The sequence below is a fragment of the Plasmodium sp. gorilla clade G2 genome, assembly GCF_900097015.1.
Source record: "Plasmodium sp. gorilla clade G2 genome assembly, chromosome: 9".
In the NCBI taxonomy this organism is placed as follows: Eukaryota; Apicomplexa; class Aconoidasida; order Haemosporida; family Plasmodiidae; genus Plasmodium; species Plasmodium adleri (nom. inval.).
In genome coordinates this window covers 462,553-486,828 of record NC_041701.1, presented here as the reverse complement: position 1 = coordinate 486,828, position 24,276 = coordinate 462,553, and the positions used below count along the sequence as shown (strand labels likewise).

At 17.4% G+C, this 24,276-nt stretch overlaps 7 protein-coding genes across 7 annotated transcripts; 5 read left to right on the top strand and 2 right to left on the bottom strand.

Moving 5' to 3' along the window:
* Positions 1 to 709: 709 nt before the first annotated feature.
* Positions 710 to 5,701, top strand: PADL01_0911200 (conserved Plasmodium protein, unknown function; the record flags this gene model as incomplete). Its single annotated transcript, XM_028681784.1, has 1 exon — positions 710 to 5,701. One exon carries the CDS (start codon positions 710 to 712, stop codon positions 5,699 to 5,701), a length of 4,992 nt encoding a protein of 1,663 aa, XP_028538126.1.
* Positions 5,702 to 6,767: 1,066 nt separating this feature from the next.
* On the top strand, positions 6,768 to 8,401 carry PADL01_0911100 (inhibitor of cysteine proteases; the record flags this gene model as incomplete). Its single annotated transcript, XM_028681783.1, has 2 exons — positions 6,768 to 6,834; positions 7,215 to 8,401. The coding sequence occupies 2 exons, from the start codon at positions 6,768 to 6,770 to the stop codon at positions 8,399 to 8,401; spliced, it is 1,254 nt and encodes a 417-aa protein (XP_028538125.1).
* A 1,435-nt stretch (positions 8,402 to 9,836) lies between these two features.
* On the top strand, positions 9,837 to 10,685 carry PADL01_0911000 (conserved Plasmodium protein, unknown function; the record flags this gene model as incomplete). Its single annotated transcript, XM_028681779.1, has 1 exon — positions 9,837 to 10,685. The coding sequence occupies one exon, from the start codon at positions 9,837 to 9,839 to the stop codon at positions 10,683 to 10,685; it is 849 nt and encodes a 282-aa protein (XP_028538124.1).
* A 299-nt stretch (positions 10,686 to 10,984) lies between these two features.
* Positions 10,985 to 14,011, bottom strand: PADL01_0910900 (GTP-binding protein, putative; the record flags this gene model as incomplete). Its single annotated transcript, XM_028681778.1, has 1 exon — positions 10,985 to 14,011. One exon carries the CDS (start codon positions 14,009 to 14,011, stop codon positions 10,985 to 10,987), a length of 3,027 nt encoding a protein of 1,008 aa, XP_028538123.1.
* An 838-nt stretch (positions 14,012 to 14,849) lies between these two features.
* On the bottom strand, positions 14,850 to 16,265 carry PADL01_0910800 (conserved Plasmodium protein, unknown function; the record flags this gene model as incomplete). The annotated part of the gene is made up of 1 exon (XM_028681777.1): positions 14,850 to 16,265. One exon carries the CDS (start codon positions 16,263 to 16,265, stop codon positions 14,850 to 14,852), a length of 1,416 nt encoding a protein of 471 aa, XP_028538122.1.
* Positions 16,266 to 18,121: 1,856 nt separating this feature from the next.
* On the top strand, positions 18,122 to 19,143 carry PADL01_0910700 (conserved Plasmodium protein, unknown function; the record flags this gene model as incomplete). The annotated part of the gene is made up of 5 exons (XM_028681776.1): positions 18,122 to 18,326; positions 18,478 to 18,625; positions 18,722 to 18,761; positions 18,902 to 18,997; positions 19,078 to 19,143. 5 exons carry the CDS (start codon positions 18,122 to 18,124, stop codon positions 19,141 to 19,143), a joined length of 555 nt encoding a protein of 184 aa, XP_028538121.1.
* Positions 19,144 to 20,074: 931 nt separating this feature from the next.
* PADL01_0910600 (conserved Plasmodium protein, unknown function) lies at positions 20,075 to 23,854 on the top strand (the record flags this gene model as incomplete). Its single annotated transcript, XM_028681775.1, has 2 exons — positions 20,075 to 20,138; positions 20,307 to 23,854. The coding sequence occupies 2 exons, from the start codon at positions 20,075 to 20,077 to the stop codon at positions 23,852 to 23,854; spliced, it is 3,612 nt and encodes a 1,203-aa protein (XP_028538120.1).
* Between the last annotated feature and the right edge of the window lie 422 nt (positions 23,855 to 24,276).

The window sequence follows — 24,276 nt, the reverse complement described above, 5'->3', positions numbered from 1 at the left end:
AATATATATTATATTTATTTATCTATTCATTTATTTGTATATTCTATAAACCTTTTAAAAAATAAAAAATTACACAAAATGTTTTATTTATTTTTTCTTGTAACAATTTTAATGAAACTAATATATAAATTATAAATTTTTTTTTTTTTTTTTTTTTTTTTTTTTTTTTTTTTTTTTAAATATATTACATATGAGAGTAATATTGTTTATATTTAGTCTCTTAAAATTTGGGGGGAGAGCTATGTGTGAATATATTTTTTTAAACGATAAATAATATATAAATATAGCAATGCATATTTTTCCTTTTATAAATAATAAAATATATATTTTTTAATAAAACGAAAAAATATATAAATAAATATATAAATATATAAATATTTTTATATATTTTTTTTTTTTTTTTTATATAAAATACACCCATATGTAAAATATACTCTCATGGAGAGCATATAAAAAAAAAAAAAATAATAAAAAATAAAACATATATATATATATATATATATGTTATGTGAAATAAATTGGCTTATCTAAAAAAGTTAAAAACAAATAGAACATAAGAATATATTATTGATACATATATATAATATATATTTATATATTTATTTATTTATTTGTGTGAGTCTCTATTCTGTCATATAATTTTTTTTTTTATATTACAATTTTTGGTTGTTTTAAATTTTTTTTTTTTTTTTTTTTTTTTTTAAAAACCATGTTGAGATCAAGATATGAGGAGAAGGAAAACATTCGTGTTACTAGTTCTTGTTGGTTAAGCAAACAAAAAAAGGATGATGTATTAATAAAAAAAAAAAAAATAAGTTGGAATAATAATAATGAAAGAATATACACTGATTTTAATATATGCACAACTTCTATTATAAGTCCTATATTAAAATTAAAAAACGATTTAGAATGTATAAGTGAGAATAAGAAATTAAATAGACAAAGAGAAAATAGATATATATATGAGGAAGAAGAATTATTAAATATAAATAATGATGATGAAATTGTTTCCATTTTATTTAGAAGTAAAGCATTCAATGAGACATGGTTATATATAAATAATTATATGAATTGTTTTATATATAATTATTTGAGTAATATTATAAATAAAGAAATAAATTTATTAAATACAATTTTATGTTTAAAGGATGATAAAATATCATTATTAATTCTAAAGACGCAGACTTGCCCTTTCTCTAATCTATTACAATATAAAATTATATGTAACTATTTGAAATTATTAAATAGTTGTAAGAAAATGAAAACGAAAAGAAAATACATACATGAAACAAAACATGATGTCTATGATAGTAATAATAATAATATGGAGAGTGATAATTATAATATGATACTTAAAGATAATTATATCACACATAATAATCAACACAATAATGAGAGCAAGACAAATTCCTGTGAATATGATAATAAAATAAATATTACATATGATAATAATATAAATATTACATATGATAATAATAAAAACATTACATATGATAATAATATAAAATCTACATATGATAATCTCTCTTTTTATCATAAAAATAGTCATGATCAACTATTCAAATATACTATGCTAAAAAAAGAAAAAAAAATTATCTCTTGTATTATTAATGTATATTCTAATGACACTGTAGAAAATATAATTATTCGAATTATAAAAAAAGTAAATTCCAATTTTTTTTTAAAAGTTGATCGAAATAATATGAATGAATTATTTAATCAGATGTGTTGTCAAAATAACAAAATAAATGAGAAAAAAAAAAAAAAAAAAAAAAAAAGTGTTCTAATTATTTTTATTAAAGATTATTTAAAATTAAAATCTTCTATATTTAGCGCTTTTTTATTATATCTAATGCATTTAAAAGAAATTTATTTATTAAATATAAGTGTTATCATAACTAATAATTGTATTTTGTCTGCTCTTAATAATCTGGATTATTTTATAAAGAAAAATATCTATGTGAATATATTTAATTTGTATATTAATTATTATAATTTAATTGATAATATTATATTTAATCCTATTTTTAACAATGTCCTTTTTAAATTAAAAGAATATTATATAATCATAGATAATTTACTCTTATCAAATAATAACATAAATTTTTTAAAAATTAAATATTTCTTTTATATGTTTATAAAAGATTTTTATGATAAAAAACTATTGTCCTTTCTAAATATACCTTTATCATATTTTCTCCTTCAGAATCAAAATGGAAATGATGGATTAAGTGAATCTAAAAAGAAAGAAAAAAGAAATAAAACATACAAACAAAATTTTAATATATTTAAGAGTGATATAATACTTTCTTTCAATATGATAAATATTAATGATTTGTATAAAACCCTTGCAATTTTATTTTGTTCTAGTAATTTTTTTAAAAAACACATGAATTATTTGAAAAATAAAAATGGTTACAATTATAGATATGTTTTGCATATGATTGATATATATAAAAATAAAAATAATAAAATAAAAAAAAGTAATAATAATAAAAAAAATAATAATAATAAAAAAAATAATAATATTGATATTGTTCATGATGATACATCATGCCAGAGAAATGATAAAAGACATAGTGATAATATAAAAATAAGAGAAAAAAAAGGAGATACAAATAAATATAATAATAGTATAGATAATAATATGATATTAAATAAAAATAAAGAATATAATAATAAAAGGAAAAATAATTATTTAGAAGAATCTTGTGTAGATGAAGAAGCAGTAAAGAAAAAGAAGAAAACAGAAAAGAATCATATGGAAGAACAAAATGGTAATAATATAAATAATAATATAAATAATAATATAAAAAATAATATAAAAAAAAAAGAAAAAAAGCTACCTTTATATAATTGTATAAATGATTTTTATATAAACAATATAAATGAAAATCATTCATTACATATTAATCATAATAATGATAGTGGTGGTGGTGGTGATTGTGGTTGTGATGATGATAATATAATTAAAAATATAAGTTGTATAAGTTCTATAAATTGTATATATTCCAAATATGATAGAGATAAAATATTGAAATATGATTCACGTTCTAGTTTCAACTCTTTCCTTTTATTATCAAATGATAATATAAAGAAAAAATTAAAAAACGATCAAAATTATAAAAATTATTATTTTCAAAGATATGCTGCATTTAATCTTTCTGAATCTTTAACACCAATAAATAAATTATTGCATAAAGATTTTGAAGATGATTGTAATATTTTGAAGCAGTATATTATTAATAATTTGTCTAGACATATGATAGAAGATCATCATATGAATCCTTTAAGTGTAATTAAAAAAGAATGGAATGTCAACGAATTTTTATTAATATATAAATATGAACGAATGGTAAATAAGTTGGAAGGATATATGTCAAATATAAAGGTAGATGCAAAGAAAAACAAAAAAAAAATAACTAATAAAATGAATAATAAAATAAAATATAATAATAATAATAATAATAATAATATAAGTGAGAAGAATAAGAAAGATTCATTTAAAAAACAAGAAAATTTGTGTGACGACAATGATGTGAAGGAATCAGAAGATGAAGAAATATATAATACTAAAAAAAGTATTTTTTTATATTATTATAAATTATTAATCAGATCTATAAGTTTAAGAATGATTAAATATATATATAGAAAAAATAAATACAATATATGTATTAGCATAATTAATATTATTTTAAAAAACATACCCATCTATTCATCCTTACGTAAAAGAATTAAACTTATAAGTGAAATGTTTAAAAAGTATGAACAGAAATATTTTATTTATAATTATAATGATCTAAAAAAAGCTAATGATGATATAGAAAAGGAAATGAAACAGACATTAAATACATTATGTGATATTCTAATAAATTTATTTATCAATAAAATGAATGTATTAAAAAAAATATTGAATGATATCTATCTTTTTATAAAAGATTTGTCTTATATAAATAATTTAGAAAATTATATATACATACAAGAAAAAAAAAAAATAAATAAAAATAAAAATAAAAAAAATAAAAATAAAAAAAAAATATATATATATTATAATAATACATTAAATATGTCACTCTTTGCCAACAAATTAAAACTGTTGAATGATTTTCTAAATTATAAAATTAACTTCAATAATACAAATAATATAACAAATAAAAGCCCATCCATGGATATAAAATATCATGATAATAATATAGAAATAAATAATCAGATGACACACTGTAAAAATGAATCAAATAATATAAAAAATAATATAACCAATTATTATAAACATAACAGTAGTTGTTGTCTAACTCCAAAAAAAATCAATCATTCCAAACAAAATATATCAAATGAAGAAGATAAAGTGGTGGTCATAGAAAATATTGAGGATCATAAAAATGGAATGAATAATATATTTGAAGAAAATAATATAGATAACAAAAGAATAGATAAAATAAAAGAAAATGAAAATAATGAATATGAGAATCAAGATAATATAAAAAAGGTTATTGAAAATAATAATAATTTATTATCATATGATGATATATTTAATAATGATTTACTATTTATAGAATATCTTTTAGTATTTATATGTGAATACTTTTATTTTCTAGTACTTCCAAGTATATATTTATTTCCCTTATGTAATGAATTAATAGCACATGAACATGCATCAGATTTTTTTGATATATTAAATGTGAATCTTCAACAAAAATTATTAAACGTATTACATTATAATAAGTTGCAACTAAATGATATAAATAATATAAATAATATAAATAATATAAATAATATAAATGATATAAATAATATAAATGATATAAATAATATAAATGATATAAATAATGTATGTAATATAAATAATGTATCTAATATAAATGAAATTGCAAAACCTTTTAATGATAATATTTCTAATAATAAAGAAAAATTAAACAATTATATAGACACACATAATAATTTTGACATGTATCATATATTTCAAAATATGTTAAATAAATCAAAAATGGAAGATCTGTTAATTATATTTAAACTTATAGAAAATTATAATACTAAATATATTAATGTCTGTAGTATGTTTGTTGAATATATCAATATAAAATATCATGCAATGTATAAATGTGAAGATGATAAAAATTATAAGGAGGACACAAAATGTTTAGAAGATAAAAAGTTAAGAAATGGTAGTCATAATTCAAATTATCGTAATAAAAATAAAAAAAAAAGTGCTAGCCATTATAATATAATTAAAGATGAAATAAAAAATGAAGGTGAAACATTCCAAGAATTATTTTATCAATTTATTATTGCATTATTGTCACTTTTTTATTTTATAAAATTAATACATATACCATCCTCTTTTCTTAAAGGTAAAGAAGATCCAGAAGACTCATTTAATAAAATAGAAAATACGAATAAGGTAAATATATATTTTGATCAAGAAAATAATAATTTTAATGATGATATAAATGACAAATATTTCCCTGAACAAATAATACAAACCAAAAAAAAATTAAAAACATCACAAAATATTGAAGATATGTCAACAAATGAACAAGAAATAGAAGAAACACTTTTATCAAATAATATTGAAAAGTCTTTACCACAAAAATATGATGATAATATTAATTCAACAAATGATTTAGCATATAAAAAATATATACTAGATATATTAAGTAATATAAATATAAAAAAATTAATATTTGGAAGGGCATACATGTAAAAATAAATATAAACATATTTTAATAATATGTTTACAATTTTTTTTTTTTTTTTTCACAAATATGTCACATGACAAATAAAATGAATGATCATCAATATGGTAAATTTTTTTTTTATTTTATTTTATTAATTGTTTAAAATAAATGAACGCTATAAATGCAAGATATAAATAAAAAACAATTCACTGTTGATACACATGCATATTTTTATAAAAAGAGGGCATTCATTCATTCATTCATTCATTTTTTTTTTTTTTTTTTTTACATTTTTATTGTAACATTATATATATTATATGCACATATATATTACATATTATATATATAATATATAATATAGGATCGAATAAGAAATATTATTAATTAAATATTATATAAAATAATAAATTTTTTTTTTTTTCGTCCTATAAAATTAAGCCCGTGAAAGATATTAAATTTTATTATTCCAATTTTTTATAGTTATGCAATTTAAAACATGTAAAAAAAAAATAATAAATGATAAATGATAAATAATAAAAAATATTTTATTAGGCACATAATATAAAAATATAATATAAAATTAATATATATATATATATATATATATTTATTTATTTATAATTATTATATATATAATATATTATATAAATATTAATAAATGCATGTACTATTTTTATATAATATATCTATTAAGGTATTTTTATATTATATGTTATATATATATATGATTATTAAATAATAAAAACATGTTACCAAAAAAAAAAAAAAAAAAAAAAAAAGAGTTTTATAAAAAGATATCTTATATTTTTCCTTCTATAATATATATATAAAATATAAATATATATAAATATGTAAGTTTTTATTTTATTTTATTTTATTATTTTATTTTATTTTTTTTTTTTTGTATTGATCAAATTGATTCATATATATATATAATTTTATTACATAAATATCAATTAAGAGAAAAAAAAAAGAAAAAGGTTTATTATAAAATAAATAAAAAATATATATTTATAATATATATAAATATAATAATAATAATTATTATTATTTATTTTTATGTATATTTTTTTCTTCTTTTGATTTATAATAATGAACCATTTAATTTTTCTTTCTTTTTTCCTTTTATCGTGCATAGCCCATCTTTCCAGATGTTCAGGTAAATTTTATAAAAATTGCTAAGATAATAAAAAAAAAAAATATATATATATATATATATGTTATATATTATTTATATTTGTGTTTACTTTGATAATAGTGTTCATACTTGTGTAGGCATAGAAAAATGATAAATCAAAATATATAGATATATATTTATTAAATTATTATATATTTATATGTTTATTTATATATATTTTATTTTTTTTATATATAAAAAAAAAAAAAAAAAAAAAAAAAAAAAAAAAAAAATTATATATGTGAAATATTACAAAATGTATTAACATATTAATATAATAATATTAATTTTTTTTATTATTTTATTTGAATTGATTTATATATATATATATATTTATATACATATATTTTATCCCTTTATAGATAATAACACTTACTCTTTTGAAATTGTGAATAGATCTACGTGGTTAAATATAGCAGAGAGAATATTTAAAGGAAACGCTCCATTTAATTTTACTATTATTCCATATAATTATGTAAATAATTCTACAAAAGAAAATAATAATAATAAAGACTCCGTTTTATTAATAAGCAAAAATTTAAAAGATTCCTCTAATCCAGTTGACGAAAATAGTCATATAATTGACAGTACTATAAAATCTAACACATCAAATAATAATAGTAGTAGTAGTAATAACAATATTGTTGGTATATACGATTCAGAAGTACGTGAAGAAAAGATAAAAGAAGATAATACACAACAGGGCAATATACTTAAAAAGGAAAACGAGATTGTAAATACCGATCAGGAAGTACCTGTTTCAAATATTTTTTCAAAAAATATTGATAATAAAAATAATTACATTGAATCAAATTATAAGAGCAGTTATAATACAAACAACCCAGAGTTGATTCATTCTAACGATTTTATTGGTTCGAATAATAATCATACATTTAATTTTCTTTCTCGATATAACAGTATATTAAATAATATGCAAGGAAGTGGAAAGGTTTCAGGTAGCGTACCTGAATTTAAGGCTAGAATTTTTTCAGAAGAAGAAACTAGTGAATTAGGATCAGGAGAAAAACATCATGATAATGCATTAAATCCTAATGAACCATGTGATCAAGTTATCAAATTAGGAGATATTATAAATAGTATAAATGAAAAAACAATAACTATAAATTCAAAGACAAATAATGTATTATGTATTAATCTAGATTCAGTGAGTGGAAATGGATTTGTATGGTCTTTATTAGGAGTGCATAAACAAAAGCCATTAATAAATCCATCTAATTTTCCTACTAAAAGAGTAACACAATCATATATTAGTCCAGATATTACCGTTACCAATCCAGTGCCCTTACCAAAAAATTCTAATTCAAATAAAAATGATTCAATAAATAATTCAAAAGAAGGAAGTTACAATCATACAACAAGTAATAATTATCCTAAGGCAACAGAACAACTTGTTGGGGGTTCATCCATATTGATAAGTAAAATTAAGCCTCACAAATCTGGACATTATTTTATAGTCTATTCATATTATAGACCTTTTGATCCAACAAGAGACACAAACACAAGAATTATTGAGTTAAACGTGCAATAATAAGATTATATAAATATATATATATATATAATACTTTGTACTATTAATATATTTATAGTCACTTATAATATTTCACTTTTATTCAAATAATTAATTTTTTTTTTTTTTTGCCAAACATTTCTTATATTTATAAAAAAATAAATTTATTTGTATATTATATATATATATATATATTTATATTTATAAGTACTTATATACTTCCCAACTAGTTATCTTATTTCCTTTTTTCATAATACAAAAGAATATATGCAACATATATAAATTCATATTATATATATATAGAAAATGTTTTTGTAGTATCACAAAGATAAGTCTGTATTTATTTATGGTATATCCAAATATGAATTTTTATATGAATTTTCCTTTTTTTTTTTTTTTTTTTTTTTTTTTTTTATAGTCCACATATAGTACCTAAAATATAATTATATAATTATATGATTATATAATATAATTGTATAATTTTATGTGTATGCCTAATATCTGATAATTATAATATATATAATATTTCATCATAAGCATAAAAAGTACAAAAAAATAAATAAACAAACCTATAGTAATATATTTGTGTTTTAATGCATAACATTGATCTATTCATAATTTTTTTTTTTTTTATCTTTTCATTTATATATACATATACATATATATGTTTAACTCTTATTATAATTATTTACAACCAAAATTTTTTATGTGTAATAATATATATACATAACATAACAACATGTATTAATAAAAAATTAAAATGAAAAATATATAATATAATATAATATAATATAATATAATATAATATAATATAATATAATATAATATATATTATTAAAAGGCATGTGTCAATAATATTTACATATATATAATATGAACCAGTTTTATTCTGAAATATAAATTCGTCGTTTTATAAAAAGAAATAAATAACAAATCGAGATTTTTTTTTTTTTTTTTTTTTTTCTTTTTTTTTTCTTTTTTTTTTTCATTTGGTTAGTCATATATTGATTATAAACAAAATTATCATTATATGTTTTAAAAAAAGTTTTCTCTTTATTTATTCTTTAGAATATTATATATATAATATTTTATGAATAAAATATTGTGTGAATAATTATATTCGTGCACCTTTGTGAGCATTATATATGAATTTGTAATTATAAGAAAAATAAAATATAATAAAAAAAAAAAAAAAAAAAAATAAAAAATACTACAAATATGTAAATATATATATATATATATATATATATATATATATATATATGTGTATATTAAACAAAATGAAAGAGAAATACAAAAAATAAAGAAAGTAAATAAATGTATATACATATAATATATATATTATATATATATATATATATATATATATATATATATATTTGTACCTTTAAATATATTATATATACACACATTTTAGATATTTGTGAGAATTGTCTTCATTTCTCATTTTTCAAGGATGGAAAAAATAAAAACATTAGTACCTCTAATTGTAGGAACATACGGATTAAGTTTAAGTAGTTATAAGATTTATGAAGACAAGAAAAAAAAAACATGGGACAAAATAAATGGGCAGGTGGATAAAGTTACATTACGATGTGATAAGAATTTTTTTCAAAGATCTTACTATCTAAATGTTAGTTATAATTTTTTTTTAGATAACAAGAAATACATACATAATAAAGAATATAAATTAGAAGCACATCTATTCCCAAGTAATAAAAAAAATGAAAAGAATAAAGAAAATAAAAATAATAATAACAAAATAAATGAAAATAATATAAAGAAGGAAGATATCAAACCAAATATATATACACAAAATATATTTGATCAAGTTTGTAATGAGAAAAATATTACTATTATATATAATCCTAATAATAAAAATGAAACAGATCCTTTAATATATATAAATGAAAATTCTATTTTATCAAATTATAATTTTATTGGTAGAATCAAAAATAAATTATTATGTGTAAAAACATGTGTTATTAATAAAACAAAAAATTTTCTTAAAATAGACACATTAAAAAATAATTCTCAAAAACAAAAATATACAAATGATAAGAATGAACAGAAAAATAAATCAACAAATCAACAAAATATTATTAATGAAAATAATTTATCTCTTTTTGAAGATATAAATAAAAATTCGGATCCTTCTCATAATTTTAAGAGACATTTAATTAATTCGTATGATATTAATAATTTATTTCCTATGTATATGCTTTCATGTAGTTTGTTTTTGTTTTCCTCCTTTTTTTTTAAAAGAAGAATTCATAACGTGAAAAATAAAATATCTCAACAATAAATGAAATTATAGAAAAATAAAATAAATAAAATAAAATAAAATAATAAATAAATATTAAACATATATATATTGAATATATATATATATATATATATATATATATATATATATAACTTTATACAAATGATATAAAAATCATATAGTACATATATATTTCCTTAAAAAAGATACAAAAAAAATAAAAATAAAATAAAAATAAAAAAAAACAAATAAATAAATAAATATACTCATTATATATATATATATATATATATATACCTATTTATATATATATATTTATCTATTTGTGTGGTCACTAATTATTCACCCTTTATGTCAAAGAGCTTGGTAAAAATATTAGGAGGCAATTTAACCTTTCCAATTTCAAACATCTTCTTCTTTCCTTCATTTTGCTTTTCAATCAATTTTCTTCTTCTTGTAATATCTCCACCATAACATTTGGCTGTTACATTTTTTTTGAGAGGTTTAATTTTTTCAGATACAAAAATTTTTGATTCGAGTGCTGCCTGTATGACAATAAGGAATTGATGGGGATTAATTAAACTTTTTAATTTCGAAACAAGTTTTCTTGATTTTTCCTCATAATTTAGTTTATGTGCTAGAAATGATAAAGAATCTATTTTTTTTTTATTAATATATATATGAATTTTATATAATTCACTAGGTTTATAAATAATCATATTTTCATAACTCATAGATCCATATCCTTTAGTAGATGATTTGATTTGATCTAGAAAATTAATAAGTATTTCTGACAAAGGCATTTCAAATAGAAAAATTATTTGATCATTCATAATTTCTTTTTTAATAAATATACCTCTTCTTTTAAAACATTCATTCATTATATATTTCTGATATATTTCTGGTGTTATAATATTAGTTTTAACATATGGTTCATATATAGAATGTACTACATTTTTTGTTGGAATATCATTAACATTACTTGTCATAAAAAAGAAACAATCATCACTTGATTTGCTATCCATATCTTCAATATGCATATTTTGTATATCAAAATTTCTTTCAAGTAATTTTTCTCTTAATCTCTTATCCATATATTTCTCTTTTACTTTTATTAAATAATTAACAGATGGTGCTGTTACTATTGTATCAATATTATATTCTCTTTTTATTCTTTCTTGAATTATATTTAAATGTAATAATCCATTAAACCCACATTTAAAACCTTTACCTAACGTTTCACATATATATTTTTTAAAAGAAAAAGAACTATCATTTAATTTTAATTTATTTAATGACATTTCTAATTCATTCGATTTCTTATCATTCACACAATAAATATTACAATAAACAGATGGATAAGATGCTTCTATTTTGTTAGCAGCAATGCTTTTTATATTAATATCATTTTTTTTCAAAATGGGAGGAATATTATGATTTCCTTGGATACTAGAAGACAAATTTTCATTATTAATATTATCTTTTATAAAATCATCATTGTTATGAATATTAACTGTTCCTTCATTTTTATATTCATGTTTATATATAATTTGATCTTTATTTGGTTCATTTGATTGTTCTTTTATTATATTTATGTTGAATTTATTATCATCTTTTTTTATCTCTTCTTTATATTTATTTTTTTCTATCTCTTCTTTATATTTATCTTTTTCTATCTCTCCTTTATATTTATCTTTTTCTATCTCTCCTTTATATTTATCTTCTTTTACCTCTTCTTTATATTTATTCCCTTCATTTTTATGATAGGTCAAATATTCTTTACCCTTATCACTCAAATCGTGCAACACATTTTGGTTCTTTACCTGGTTTATCTTTTTAAAATTAATGACAAATTCATTTTCATTATTTTTCTTAATAATATCTTTATTTACAATCGTTTCACTTATTTGTATATCATCACAGTTTCTTATATTTGAACATACATATGCTATATCTCCTTGAGATATAACATCAGTAGGTTTCATCTCAGGAACGAGATATCCAATTTCTTGTATGATATAACTCTTTCTACTGTTAATAAAAAAAATTTCTGTTTTTTTTTTTAATTCTCCATTAAGAACTTTAATAATTAATACGACCCCTTTATATTGATCAAAAAAAGAATCGAAGACAACACCTCTAAAAAAGGTATTGGTATTATTTGTTGGAGGGGGAATATCACTAATAATTCTTTGAAATAAGGTTTTTACATTTTTACCATATTTTGCTGATATTTTTAAAATTTCTTCTTCTTTAAAACTAAATTTATTAATCAAATCATCTTTTATTTTATCATATAAGCATGTACTTAAATCTATTTTATTAATAACGGGTATTATTTTTATATTATGTTTTTTTAATTCAAGAAATATATTTAATGTTTGTGATTGAATACCTTTACCTCCATCAATTAAAAGGATTGCACCTTCACACACATTCAAAGATCTTTTTACTTCATGATAAAAATCAAAATGCCCAGGAGTATCTATCAAATTAAATATATAATTATTATAATGCATTCTTACAGCTTTTAATTTTATTGTTATACCTTTTTCTCTTTCTAAACACATCATATCTAAAAATTGTTCTTGCATCCTTTTTTTTTTAATTGTATTTGTAAGTTCTAAAAATCTATCAGCTAATGTAGATTTTCCACTATCTATATGTGCCAAGATGCAGAAATTGCGAATATTTTTTTGGTTACATTTTTTATCTTTCAAATCAAAGGTGACATTATCATTTAAATTATCGTTCATCTGATGATCTGTTTGATTATTGGTTTCTTTTTTTATATCACTTGAACATTCATTTAAAGTATTATCATTTGATAAATCATGTATCATATAATTATTATATACTTTTTGTGTATATTCATTGTTAATATTATAATATTCCTTATCACTTCTTAGTTCCTCATGTCTCAAATTATTATCAAGAAGCATACTATCGTTATCATTTATTTTTGCCTTGATAATATTATTAGACTTTTTACACATATAATAACATTTTTTTTTTTTTTTATCATTATTTGTATTATAATGTAAAAAAGAGTTTACGTTTGAAATATAATTTAAATATAAAGAACTATTCATAAAATTATAATAATCTTTCTTATTGTTATCAATCCTTCCATAATATTTTCTCCTTTTTGTGGTATTATATTTTTTGTTTTCCCTTATGTTGAAATAATTTTTTTTTTTTTTGGCTAGCCATTTTTTTTTTTTTTTTTTCGAATTCGAGAAATTATTAAAGCATAGTCTTTTTTTTAAGTCCCCTATATTTTCGCATATACATTTAATATTATATAAGATGAGAATTATTATAAGAAGCCATAATTTTCTTTTATTAACTGAAGTATAATTCATTAAAATGATGGAAGCTGCTCATTGGTTTGTACTTTTTTTTTTTTATTTATTTTTTTATCCATTAAAGCTGATTACATAAAAAGGAAGAAAAAAAAAATGAACTTATTCTTATAATATATCATATATATAAATAAATATAATATATATATATATATATATATATCAATGGAATTATCATATAAATAATAATAATTATTATTATTATTATTTTAGATCTTTTAATATGTATCGTTATTAAAACATAATAATCATTCTTCTTTTTTTTTTTTTTTTCCTTTATTTAAAATAAAGAAATTTTATACAGTCCCTTCTAATATATTTATTCATATATATATTCAATTGTTTCTTCTTAATATTTATTTTATTTACCATAAGGTATATTTCATAGAATGAACTTTCATGGTTTTTTAAAAACAAAAGTTACAGAAAAAAAAATATCAAATAAGTGTAAAATGTAAAATTATATATATATATATATATATATATATATATATATATATATATATATATGATATAAGCCCATTTTCAAAAAAAAAAAAAAAAAAAAAAAAAACCGAAAAAAAAAAATATAACAAATACGAAAGGGTGATAAAAAATATGAAAACAATAAAATTGTAATGCAAATTAAAAAATTATTCCAAAGGCATAAAATATATATATTTATATATATATATTATATGTTTTGAAAAAAGTGTAAATATTTTAAAAAATAATACATTTACTTTGTATATTCCATTTTTGATTTATTTTTTCCTTTATACACTCAAAAAATATAATAGATCATAACATATAAATATATTTAATATATTTATATTTATTTATCTATCTATGTTTATATTTAATTCAGAGCCGCTTGTAAATTTACAGATAAGTTGTGATGAAACGTTTGATAATTTGTTATGTCATCAATTTTTTGATTTAATATAATGGAATAAATATTTTCCCATACTTTTTTATGTTTTTTCTTTTTGATTACTAATGATTGTAAATTATTCATATCACTTTTTGTATATTTATTTTTATTTAACCAATATTGTTTCATAGATTTTGATATTTTGCTTCTTGTTTCTTGAGAAGGAGAATTGAATTTGTTGCTTTTACTTTTTTTTAAGAAATATTTCCTTTGACCTTCTAACGTTTTTAATTTATATTCCTTATCATATTTCCATTTATTTTTCACAGTATCTGATATTTTTTTGTTATGATCCGTACTACGTTTTCTAAATGATTTAATCATTTTTTTTCGAAATTCATTATTTTTCCATTTCTTCTTCATAATTAATCGAAGTTTTTCTTTCATTCTTCTTTTGGATTCTTCAGAAAAAAATCTCTTTTTTTTTGTTTTCTCAACAATATTTTCTTTATTGTTTATATTGTTTATGTTGTTTATGTTTTTTGTGTTTTCTTTTGTTTTTTTATTTTTTTCATTCGAATTATCTTCATCAAATGTTATATTTTGTAAACCCATTTGTTGCATCTGGACGTTGCTCATATCATCATATGTGTTACTAATATATATCCCTTCCATATTATCATGTTGATTAATATTATTGTATCCATCAATAATATCATTATCATATTTGTTTGTAGAACAATTTATTGTATTCATTTTATTTATAGTATTATTAGATATAGAACCTATAGAAAAGCTTCTACTTTTATTATTTAAATGATCAGAATTGTATGACTTATTAAATATAGAATTATTAAAATACATATGTCTAATTTTTTTGTTGTATAATATATTATCATATTTTATATTTTGAATATTTAATTTAAATGTGTTATTATTTATATTTCCTTCATAGTTATTATTTTTTTTATTATTATTATATCTAGATATATAAGGAGAATGATATAAAAAATGGAACTTATTTAACTTGCTTTTTTTAATGCATTTTTGAAGAACCTTATTCCCTGTATTTAATATACAAAAGGAACTATATTTATTCGTCTTTATAATTTTTTCATAATCATTATTGTCATATAATATTTTATGAATATGTTCATACAATGGTTTGTTTAATCTGTTATGATATTCTTTATTTTTATTGTTACTGGTATGAATATGTTTGTTTAATCCTAATCTTTTATTGTTCCATACATTTTGTGTCTTATTTATATTATAGTAATTTACATCGGACATAATTTTTTTTAACTTCTTTTGATATATTAAATTACTTACACTGGATTTTATATTAAATATTAAAAGTAGCAGAATATATAAAATGGATATATTTATAATAACATACATGTGAAAAGGACGTATAATAATAAAAAAATAAAATAAAATGAATAAAATAAATAGATATAAATTAAAAAGCAAAAGAAATGAAGAAGATTTAAATTAAAAAGAAAAGAAGGAAAAAAAATATAAAACACAAAAAAAATAAAATTATAAAATGAATATATTACAGCACCATTTTATAAATTAATAATACAAAGACTTAAAAAAAGAAAAAGTATTATATATATATATATAATTACCTTCATAAATATATGTAAATATATTCTTTTTTATAAAAGTACAACCATACAAAGATTTATATTGAGACTTTTAATATGAAGTAAATACAAAACATTCTATTATAACATTCTTCATTTTTCTTTCATTCTGTTTTTTTTTTTTTTTTTCTTTTTTTTTGTTTGTTATCATATTCCTTCTACCAAGATCAGTAATTAGCTGATTCCTCTTTGATGCTTTTTAAAATTTCTCATAATATTAAATTGGTTTTATAATTATAAATATATATATATATATATATATATTTTTTTAATATGTGTGTGTATATATTAAGAGTAGTTTTTTCTCATCTTAAATCTTGAAGAATAATAAAAAATGTAAAAATATATATATATATATATATAATATTTCTTATTATAATATTGATATATTTGAAATCCTCCTTTTTTTAGAAAATATAATTATTCAATACTTTCTTTGTTATATATTATTGTATAACAAACATTTTGTTATTTCTTATAATATTTTACACATATATTTCAATAGAACAAGCAAAAAAAATTATATTTTATTATATTATCATTTTGTTATATATTAAATAGTAAGTATTTAATATATTATATATATATATATATTTATTTATATTTGAAGATAAAAAAAAATATTATCATATATTAAAATTATATACATATATATATATTTTATATATGTTTATGTTTATATAACCTTTAAGCATAAATTAAAAAATAATAATAATAAATAAATAAAATAGGAAAAGATATATTTATATAAAATTTTAAATAATTATATACAATATGTAACACATTTATTTTTTTATACTTCAAAAAAAAAAAAAAAAAAAAAAAAAAAAAAAAAAAAAATTTATCATATGAACATATATATATATATATATATATATATAAACATATTTTATAAAATGAATAATGAACTTTTAAGAATTTTTCATTCAAAATTATTATATTTTTATAATTACCAAATATTTTCTTATTTAATACACAAAAAGAGAAGAATGTGAAAATATGTACTCATTACACATAATTAGGTATCTTTATTAATTATATTGAATATATAATATATCTTTTCTTATATTGAAAGATTTTATATAATAAAAATACTTTTTTGTTTGTTTCTTTTATCAGTCAAATAATTACAACAAAAGAGTATTAATAAGAGAAGGAATATACACATTGTTATTATTTAGTTAATATATATATATATATATATATATATATATATATATATATATATTTTATTTTTTTTGCTACGGTTAATAATTACATATACACATGTGTGATCTTTTGAATTATACTATGTTGAAAGTTTCACAAAATAAAAAAATATATATATATATATATATATATAATATAATCATATATTTCATTATGTAATTCATATTCCCTATGTCATTTTGTATATAAAGCAAAATAAGCTTACTATCAAAGGTTAATATATATAAATATATATATTTTTACAATTTTCTGTTATCTTTTTCCCTTTTTTTTTTTTTGTCCCTTTCCCTTTAAACTGTATATATCCTATAATTAAAACATAACCTGTTTTTTTTTCTGTTTTTTTTTTTTTTTTTTTTTTTTTTTTTGATTTCTTTTATTTTATAAAATATACTAATGGCTTATAAAAAATCTTCTAGTTTAAATATAGAAAAAAGATATGACAATTTAAAAACTTTTTCAAAAAATGTCATAGATATATTTTACGAATTAAAAGATCTTGTGAAAGTTCATGAAATTTTAATATATAAAGAAAAATTAGAAACAAATGAAAAGGGTAAATATAAAAAACAACAGGATGAACTTATAAAACTAAAGAAAGGTAAAAATATATATATATATATATATATATATATATATATATATATATATATATAATTAAAACGTTAATATATAATATAATGTAATTATTATATATATTTTCATTATATATATATATATTAATTATTTCCTATGAAAATATTTCTTACTAGAGCTTGATTTTATTCAAAAAGAAAATGACAAAATAAATGATAAATTAAAATATTATAAAACAATCAATGAATTAATCGACACACAAATAAATGATGTATCACAAAATATAGAAAACATCAAATTGAATATAAATCAAGAAGAACAAAAGTAATATAAAATTTTAAATATTTTCTTCTCTTTTGAAAATATACATATGATATTAAATCTATATATTTTTATGTATATCATTTTGAATCTTTTAAGGAGAGAAGAAATGAAAAATATTATAAATGATCTAAAAAGTGTATGAAAAATAAAGGAAAATATATATATAAGCATATGTGTTATTATTATTATTATTATTATTATCATTTTAATACATATTATATATCTTTATTTTTCCATTTTATTTTTTTTTTTTTCTAATATTATTTTTAAATTAAGAAATATTTCAAAAGTCTCATGACAAAACAAACTATGGATGATAACTGCTTGGAGCTGACAAAAATAATCAACGACTCTTCAAAGGAAAATAAAGAAGTAATTATATAGACAATAATAATATATATATATATATATATATATATATATTATAAGATATTAATTTATTTTTTTTATAGATAAAAAATTTAATTAAAGACTTAGAAGACAAAGTCGAATTTGTTTCTTCTTTAAAAAATGAATAAATACCTATATGCAATATATATATATAGGTTATAATTTATTGAAATTTTTTATAGAACACTTTAAGTAATGGATGCCTTAATTTTTTTTTTTTTTGTGCTTAAATATATATATATATTTTTATATAACATCATATAAGGTATCAACGTTTATATAAATATTAACATATTTATATAGATTAGTAAAAATATTTTTTTGTTATTAAAAAAAAAATGAAATAATTTGTTTCTATATAATAAGTATAAATTTATATATATATATATATATATATATATATATATATATATATATATATATTTATAAAAGGAGGTAGAAGTTAATTTTATATTATAACCACTGTAAATAGAAAAAACAAAAATTGTAAATAAAAAAATAGAAATATAAAAAAAGGGATTTAGAACTTTTTTTTTTTTTTTTTTTTAAAGTTAAAAATGCATTATTTAATTAATATATGTATATTATGTACACATATAAATATATATATATATATATATATATATATATATATATATATATATATATATATGTATACATTTATATAAATTATTTATTTATTTTGTGTTTTTCTAGATATCTGATATTTTTATAAAAAATAGGCATTTCTTTTGAAAAAAAAATATAAATAAATAAATTAAAATAATTAATTCATTTATCTTGTTCATTTTTTTTTTTTTTTTTTTTTTTCTCCTATATTAAAATTATTTTCCCTAATGATTTATAAATCCCCTGGTTCTTTTAAACGCTTTTGTTTTTTTTTTTTTTTTTTTTTATTCATTTAGTTTTTAATTTATTAAATATAACGTTGAAACATTTAATTAATATATCCTTTTAATTATTCTTTTTAATTTTATTCATTTGTATTTACCTTTTGAATAAATGTTATTTTTTAAAAATATTTCTTAAATTATTTTTTTTTATTATTATTATGAAAATATGATAAACAGTGGAAAAAAGGAATATATAAGCATCTCAGATTTTTTATATATGAATGTAGAAGGTAATTTATAAAAAAGAAGGAAAAGCATAATAATAAAGTAATATGTTATGCCCTGATGTAATGTATATGTATTTATAATAGCCAACATTACATGTTAAATATATATATATATATATATATATATATATATATATATATATGTATATATTTATTTATTTATTTTTTTAGATCTGAAAGATGATGAAGAAATAAAACAAAAAGATTTTTCTTATAGAAAATACGTGTGCTCACTAGAATTAGGCGACAAGAAATTAGATTGTGGTATCCACCCAGAAAAAAGGTTATCAATAATTGATTGTGAAGAAAGGAAATATATAAATGATGAATTGTCATATGATGATATAATTTTTATTATAGATCATTTATTATTAAACTTAGTAAAATTACTTAAAGGAAATCATCCTTTTTTAACTGTGCTAAGTTGTTATTATTTACATGATTCAAGAGTTATTAATTGTAAAGACAATGGTTATTTTTTAGAAGAGGTATTTATGAAATGGCTAGCTGCCTTTTCTTATGATAAAATATATATGGATATTTTTAAAAATGATAATAAAGAATTTATAAAATATATTGAAAAAAGGGATGATCCAAAAAAAAAATTTATTAATGAAAATAAAGTTGTAAATAATAAAAAAGATTATTGCAATAAGGAAAATAATATAGAGGAAGGTGACGAAAAAAAAAACAATGATAGAATTAATATAAATTATAAAAATAATAATATAAATAATAATAGTAATATATGTGAGGATAATATATATAAAAATATTGATGACGAAGATTATGTAGAAAATAAAATGTTTTTATTCTTTCAATTATTTTTAATCTTTTATTCATCTTCATCTGAATTAATCGATTATGTTATAACCGAAAATAATTTTGTTCATAGAGATGATTACAAATGTGGTGTAGTAACTTTAAATGACTCCTTATTATATCATTGTAGAAATAGAAGAGGATATATTTTAAAAAATTTATTTATAATAAAAAGATGTTTTACAAAATTTTTTACTAAATATGAAGAAAATAAAAAGAAAAATAAAGATATTATTTGTATTTTAAAAAGAATAAAATTTATTATATATTTCACCTCTCTTTTAAATCAACTAATATTTGATATGTGTGAATGTAATAAAGAAGCTATAAAAGAAAATTGTAAACAAATATTAAATTGTATAAATAGTATAGATAATGATATAAATAATAATATAAATGACAAAGGTGGTGTAAAAAATAAAATGTTTAAAATAATACAAGATGAACAAGAAAAAAAAAAAAAAAAAAAAAAATTATATTTCAATAAATATTTTTTAATGTATAAAATGACATATATTAGTAAACATGTAACAAAGTTAACTATATCTGAAGGATATTTATTTTATAAAAATTTTATAACTGATATTCAATATATTGGTGAATATATTAAATTAATTAATATGAAATCATCATTTTTTGATATAAAAAATATTTTACATTATTTAAAATTTTATTCTAAAAGTTGTAATATATTAACTAAATGTATATCCAAATGTTGTCTTACTCAAATAATACAAAGCGGGAAAAACGAATTTGCTAAATTTCAAAAAGAATATATAATAAAAGAACAATGTAAAATATCAGAACACTTAAATGATAATAAACAAAATATACCTAATGGAAGAAATAACCCTTGTCATATTATAACAAACAAATTTAATACTACTAAAAACGAGAAAAGAGAAGATTTAGAAAATGATCAAAAAAATAATATATATCATGATACAGAAATATATAAAAGTGATGATCATACACAAACAAATATAAACGATAACAAGAATAAAGAATTAAAATGTTTTGTAAGTTCTTTTGAAAGTGAATTAAAAGATTATTATTCTATTTTTTTTGATTTATATCAAAATGAAGATGCACAAAATATCGATTCTAATATGTTAAACAAAAACTTATTAGATAACGTTAAAGATAATATATTTGTTAATATGTTTTTGTTTCTATTTTATAATGAATCCTTTATAATAATAGAAGAGTTACTTAAAGAAAATGAACAATTCTATGTAAAAAATATTATATTTAACGATTTAATATATTTCGGATTTCCTCCCAATTTGTTAATGTTATTTAATAATTTTGCTTATACACCTGATACATTATTTTATTTGATAGAAAATGAATTTAAAATAGATACAGGATATAATTATGATAAGAATATGGAACATAATGATATACTCAAAAATATTTTTTGTGAAAAGGAAATGAATAAATTCGTTCGATTATTACGCTTAAATTTTGGATATCTAGTAAATTACATGGAAAAAGAAAGTTCAATTGTAGAAATATTTGACGAGCTACAAAACTTTATAAATGGATATGATATAATTAATTGGGAGCAAATAAATGAAAATATAAATGAGAAGCAATTAAATATACACATCAGTAAAGACCAATTAAAAGGACATCTTATAAATAAAGATCAATTAAGTGATTACGATGATAATTACAATGGAATAAGTTTTTATAATCATATAAATAATAATACTTTTTTGTCTAGCCCATTTTCTTACCGAACGGTTTTTAAGAATGAAGATGAATATAAAAAATTTGTTAATATTACACGAAAAAGAATGAAATTTATAATACTTTGTAAAGTATTTAATTTATTTTCTCAGTATCTTGAAATAGTTATTAAAAAGATTTTTAAATATTCCTTTTTATTGCCTGAAAGGGAATATTCCAAATTGTCAAATTTTCATGTTGATATGCGTATTTTATATACCTTGATGAAAATATTAACATATAACTTTAAAATGTATAATATGGACAAAGAAATTGAAAGTATAGAAAATTATTATACTAGTATATTACAAACGATATTAATAGATTATAATTGTTTAGGTTTATATATAAATTTATTATCAGATCAAGAATATTCTTTTACATATTATGTCTTGTCTATTTGTTATAAAGAATTATCTTATATATTACAACATGGTTATAATAATATAAATAATACAGAAGATATAAATAAAAATAAATATTCTTTATATTATTTTATATTATATTTATACTCAGATTTTCTTATGACATATTTTATTTATCTTTCTTATACGAATAAGGATTCAAATAAATTAGAAGAAGATTCTTTTTATTTGAAACATAAAGCCTGGGGTTTTAGTTATCCAGATTATTGTAAAATGGATTTATATAGTTTTCAAATGAATAAATCTTTACTTATATCACTTTTTCTTACAAAATATTTAAAAATTAATATGTCCCGTTCATCTTCTTTATCTGATAATAATAATGATAATTTTCATATAGGCCTTAAAAAAAAAATTAAAAATATAAATGAAATAAAAGAAAGTTATCAAAATTATAAAATACTTATCAATAAATATTCAAATTTAATTATTAGTAAAAATTCCATACCTTACAAAATTCGTCTATTCGAAAAATCGGATAATAATTTTGATATGCAAAATTATTTTAAACAATACATAAATGAAATTGATAAATACTTAAAAATTATTAAACATAAATATGACACATACTCATTTATTAACGTATATATAAATGCATTGAAAGTAAATATAAATTCCTCTTACAAAAAAATACCTCCATTTTGTTTTGAAAATATTTCTATCTTTTTAAACCCGGACTATGAGGTCGTAAGGAATCATCCTTTCTTTTTAAGTTTGCAAGAAAAAATTAAAAAATGAAATTATAAATAAAAGGATGAAAATATTATACGACCTATATATTAATTCAAGGAATAATGTGTACATACATATATATATATATATATATATATATATATATATATATATGTGCATAATTTTGCAAAATATGGAATTTCTCTATTTGTCTTTTTATTTATAAAATTTATGTAATTTGTTAAATATATAGCTAATTTATTTTTATAATTATAGCTAGCTGATTTTTTTTTTTTTTTTTTTTTTTTTTTGATTTTTCTTTGTAATTATTTTATATTTTTTTAAATAGCTAGTTTGTTGATATACATATTTCAAAGATTATATAAACACTTATCTGATTCATTTTTATAAAGTTTGTAAATATTGTCTTAATATAAGGTTTTTTTTTTCTTTCTTTCTTTTGTTATTGTAATAAATATTAAATATAT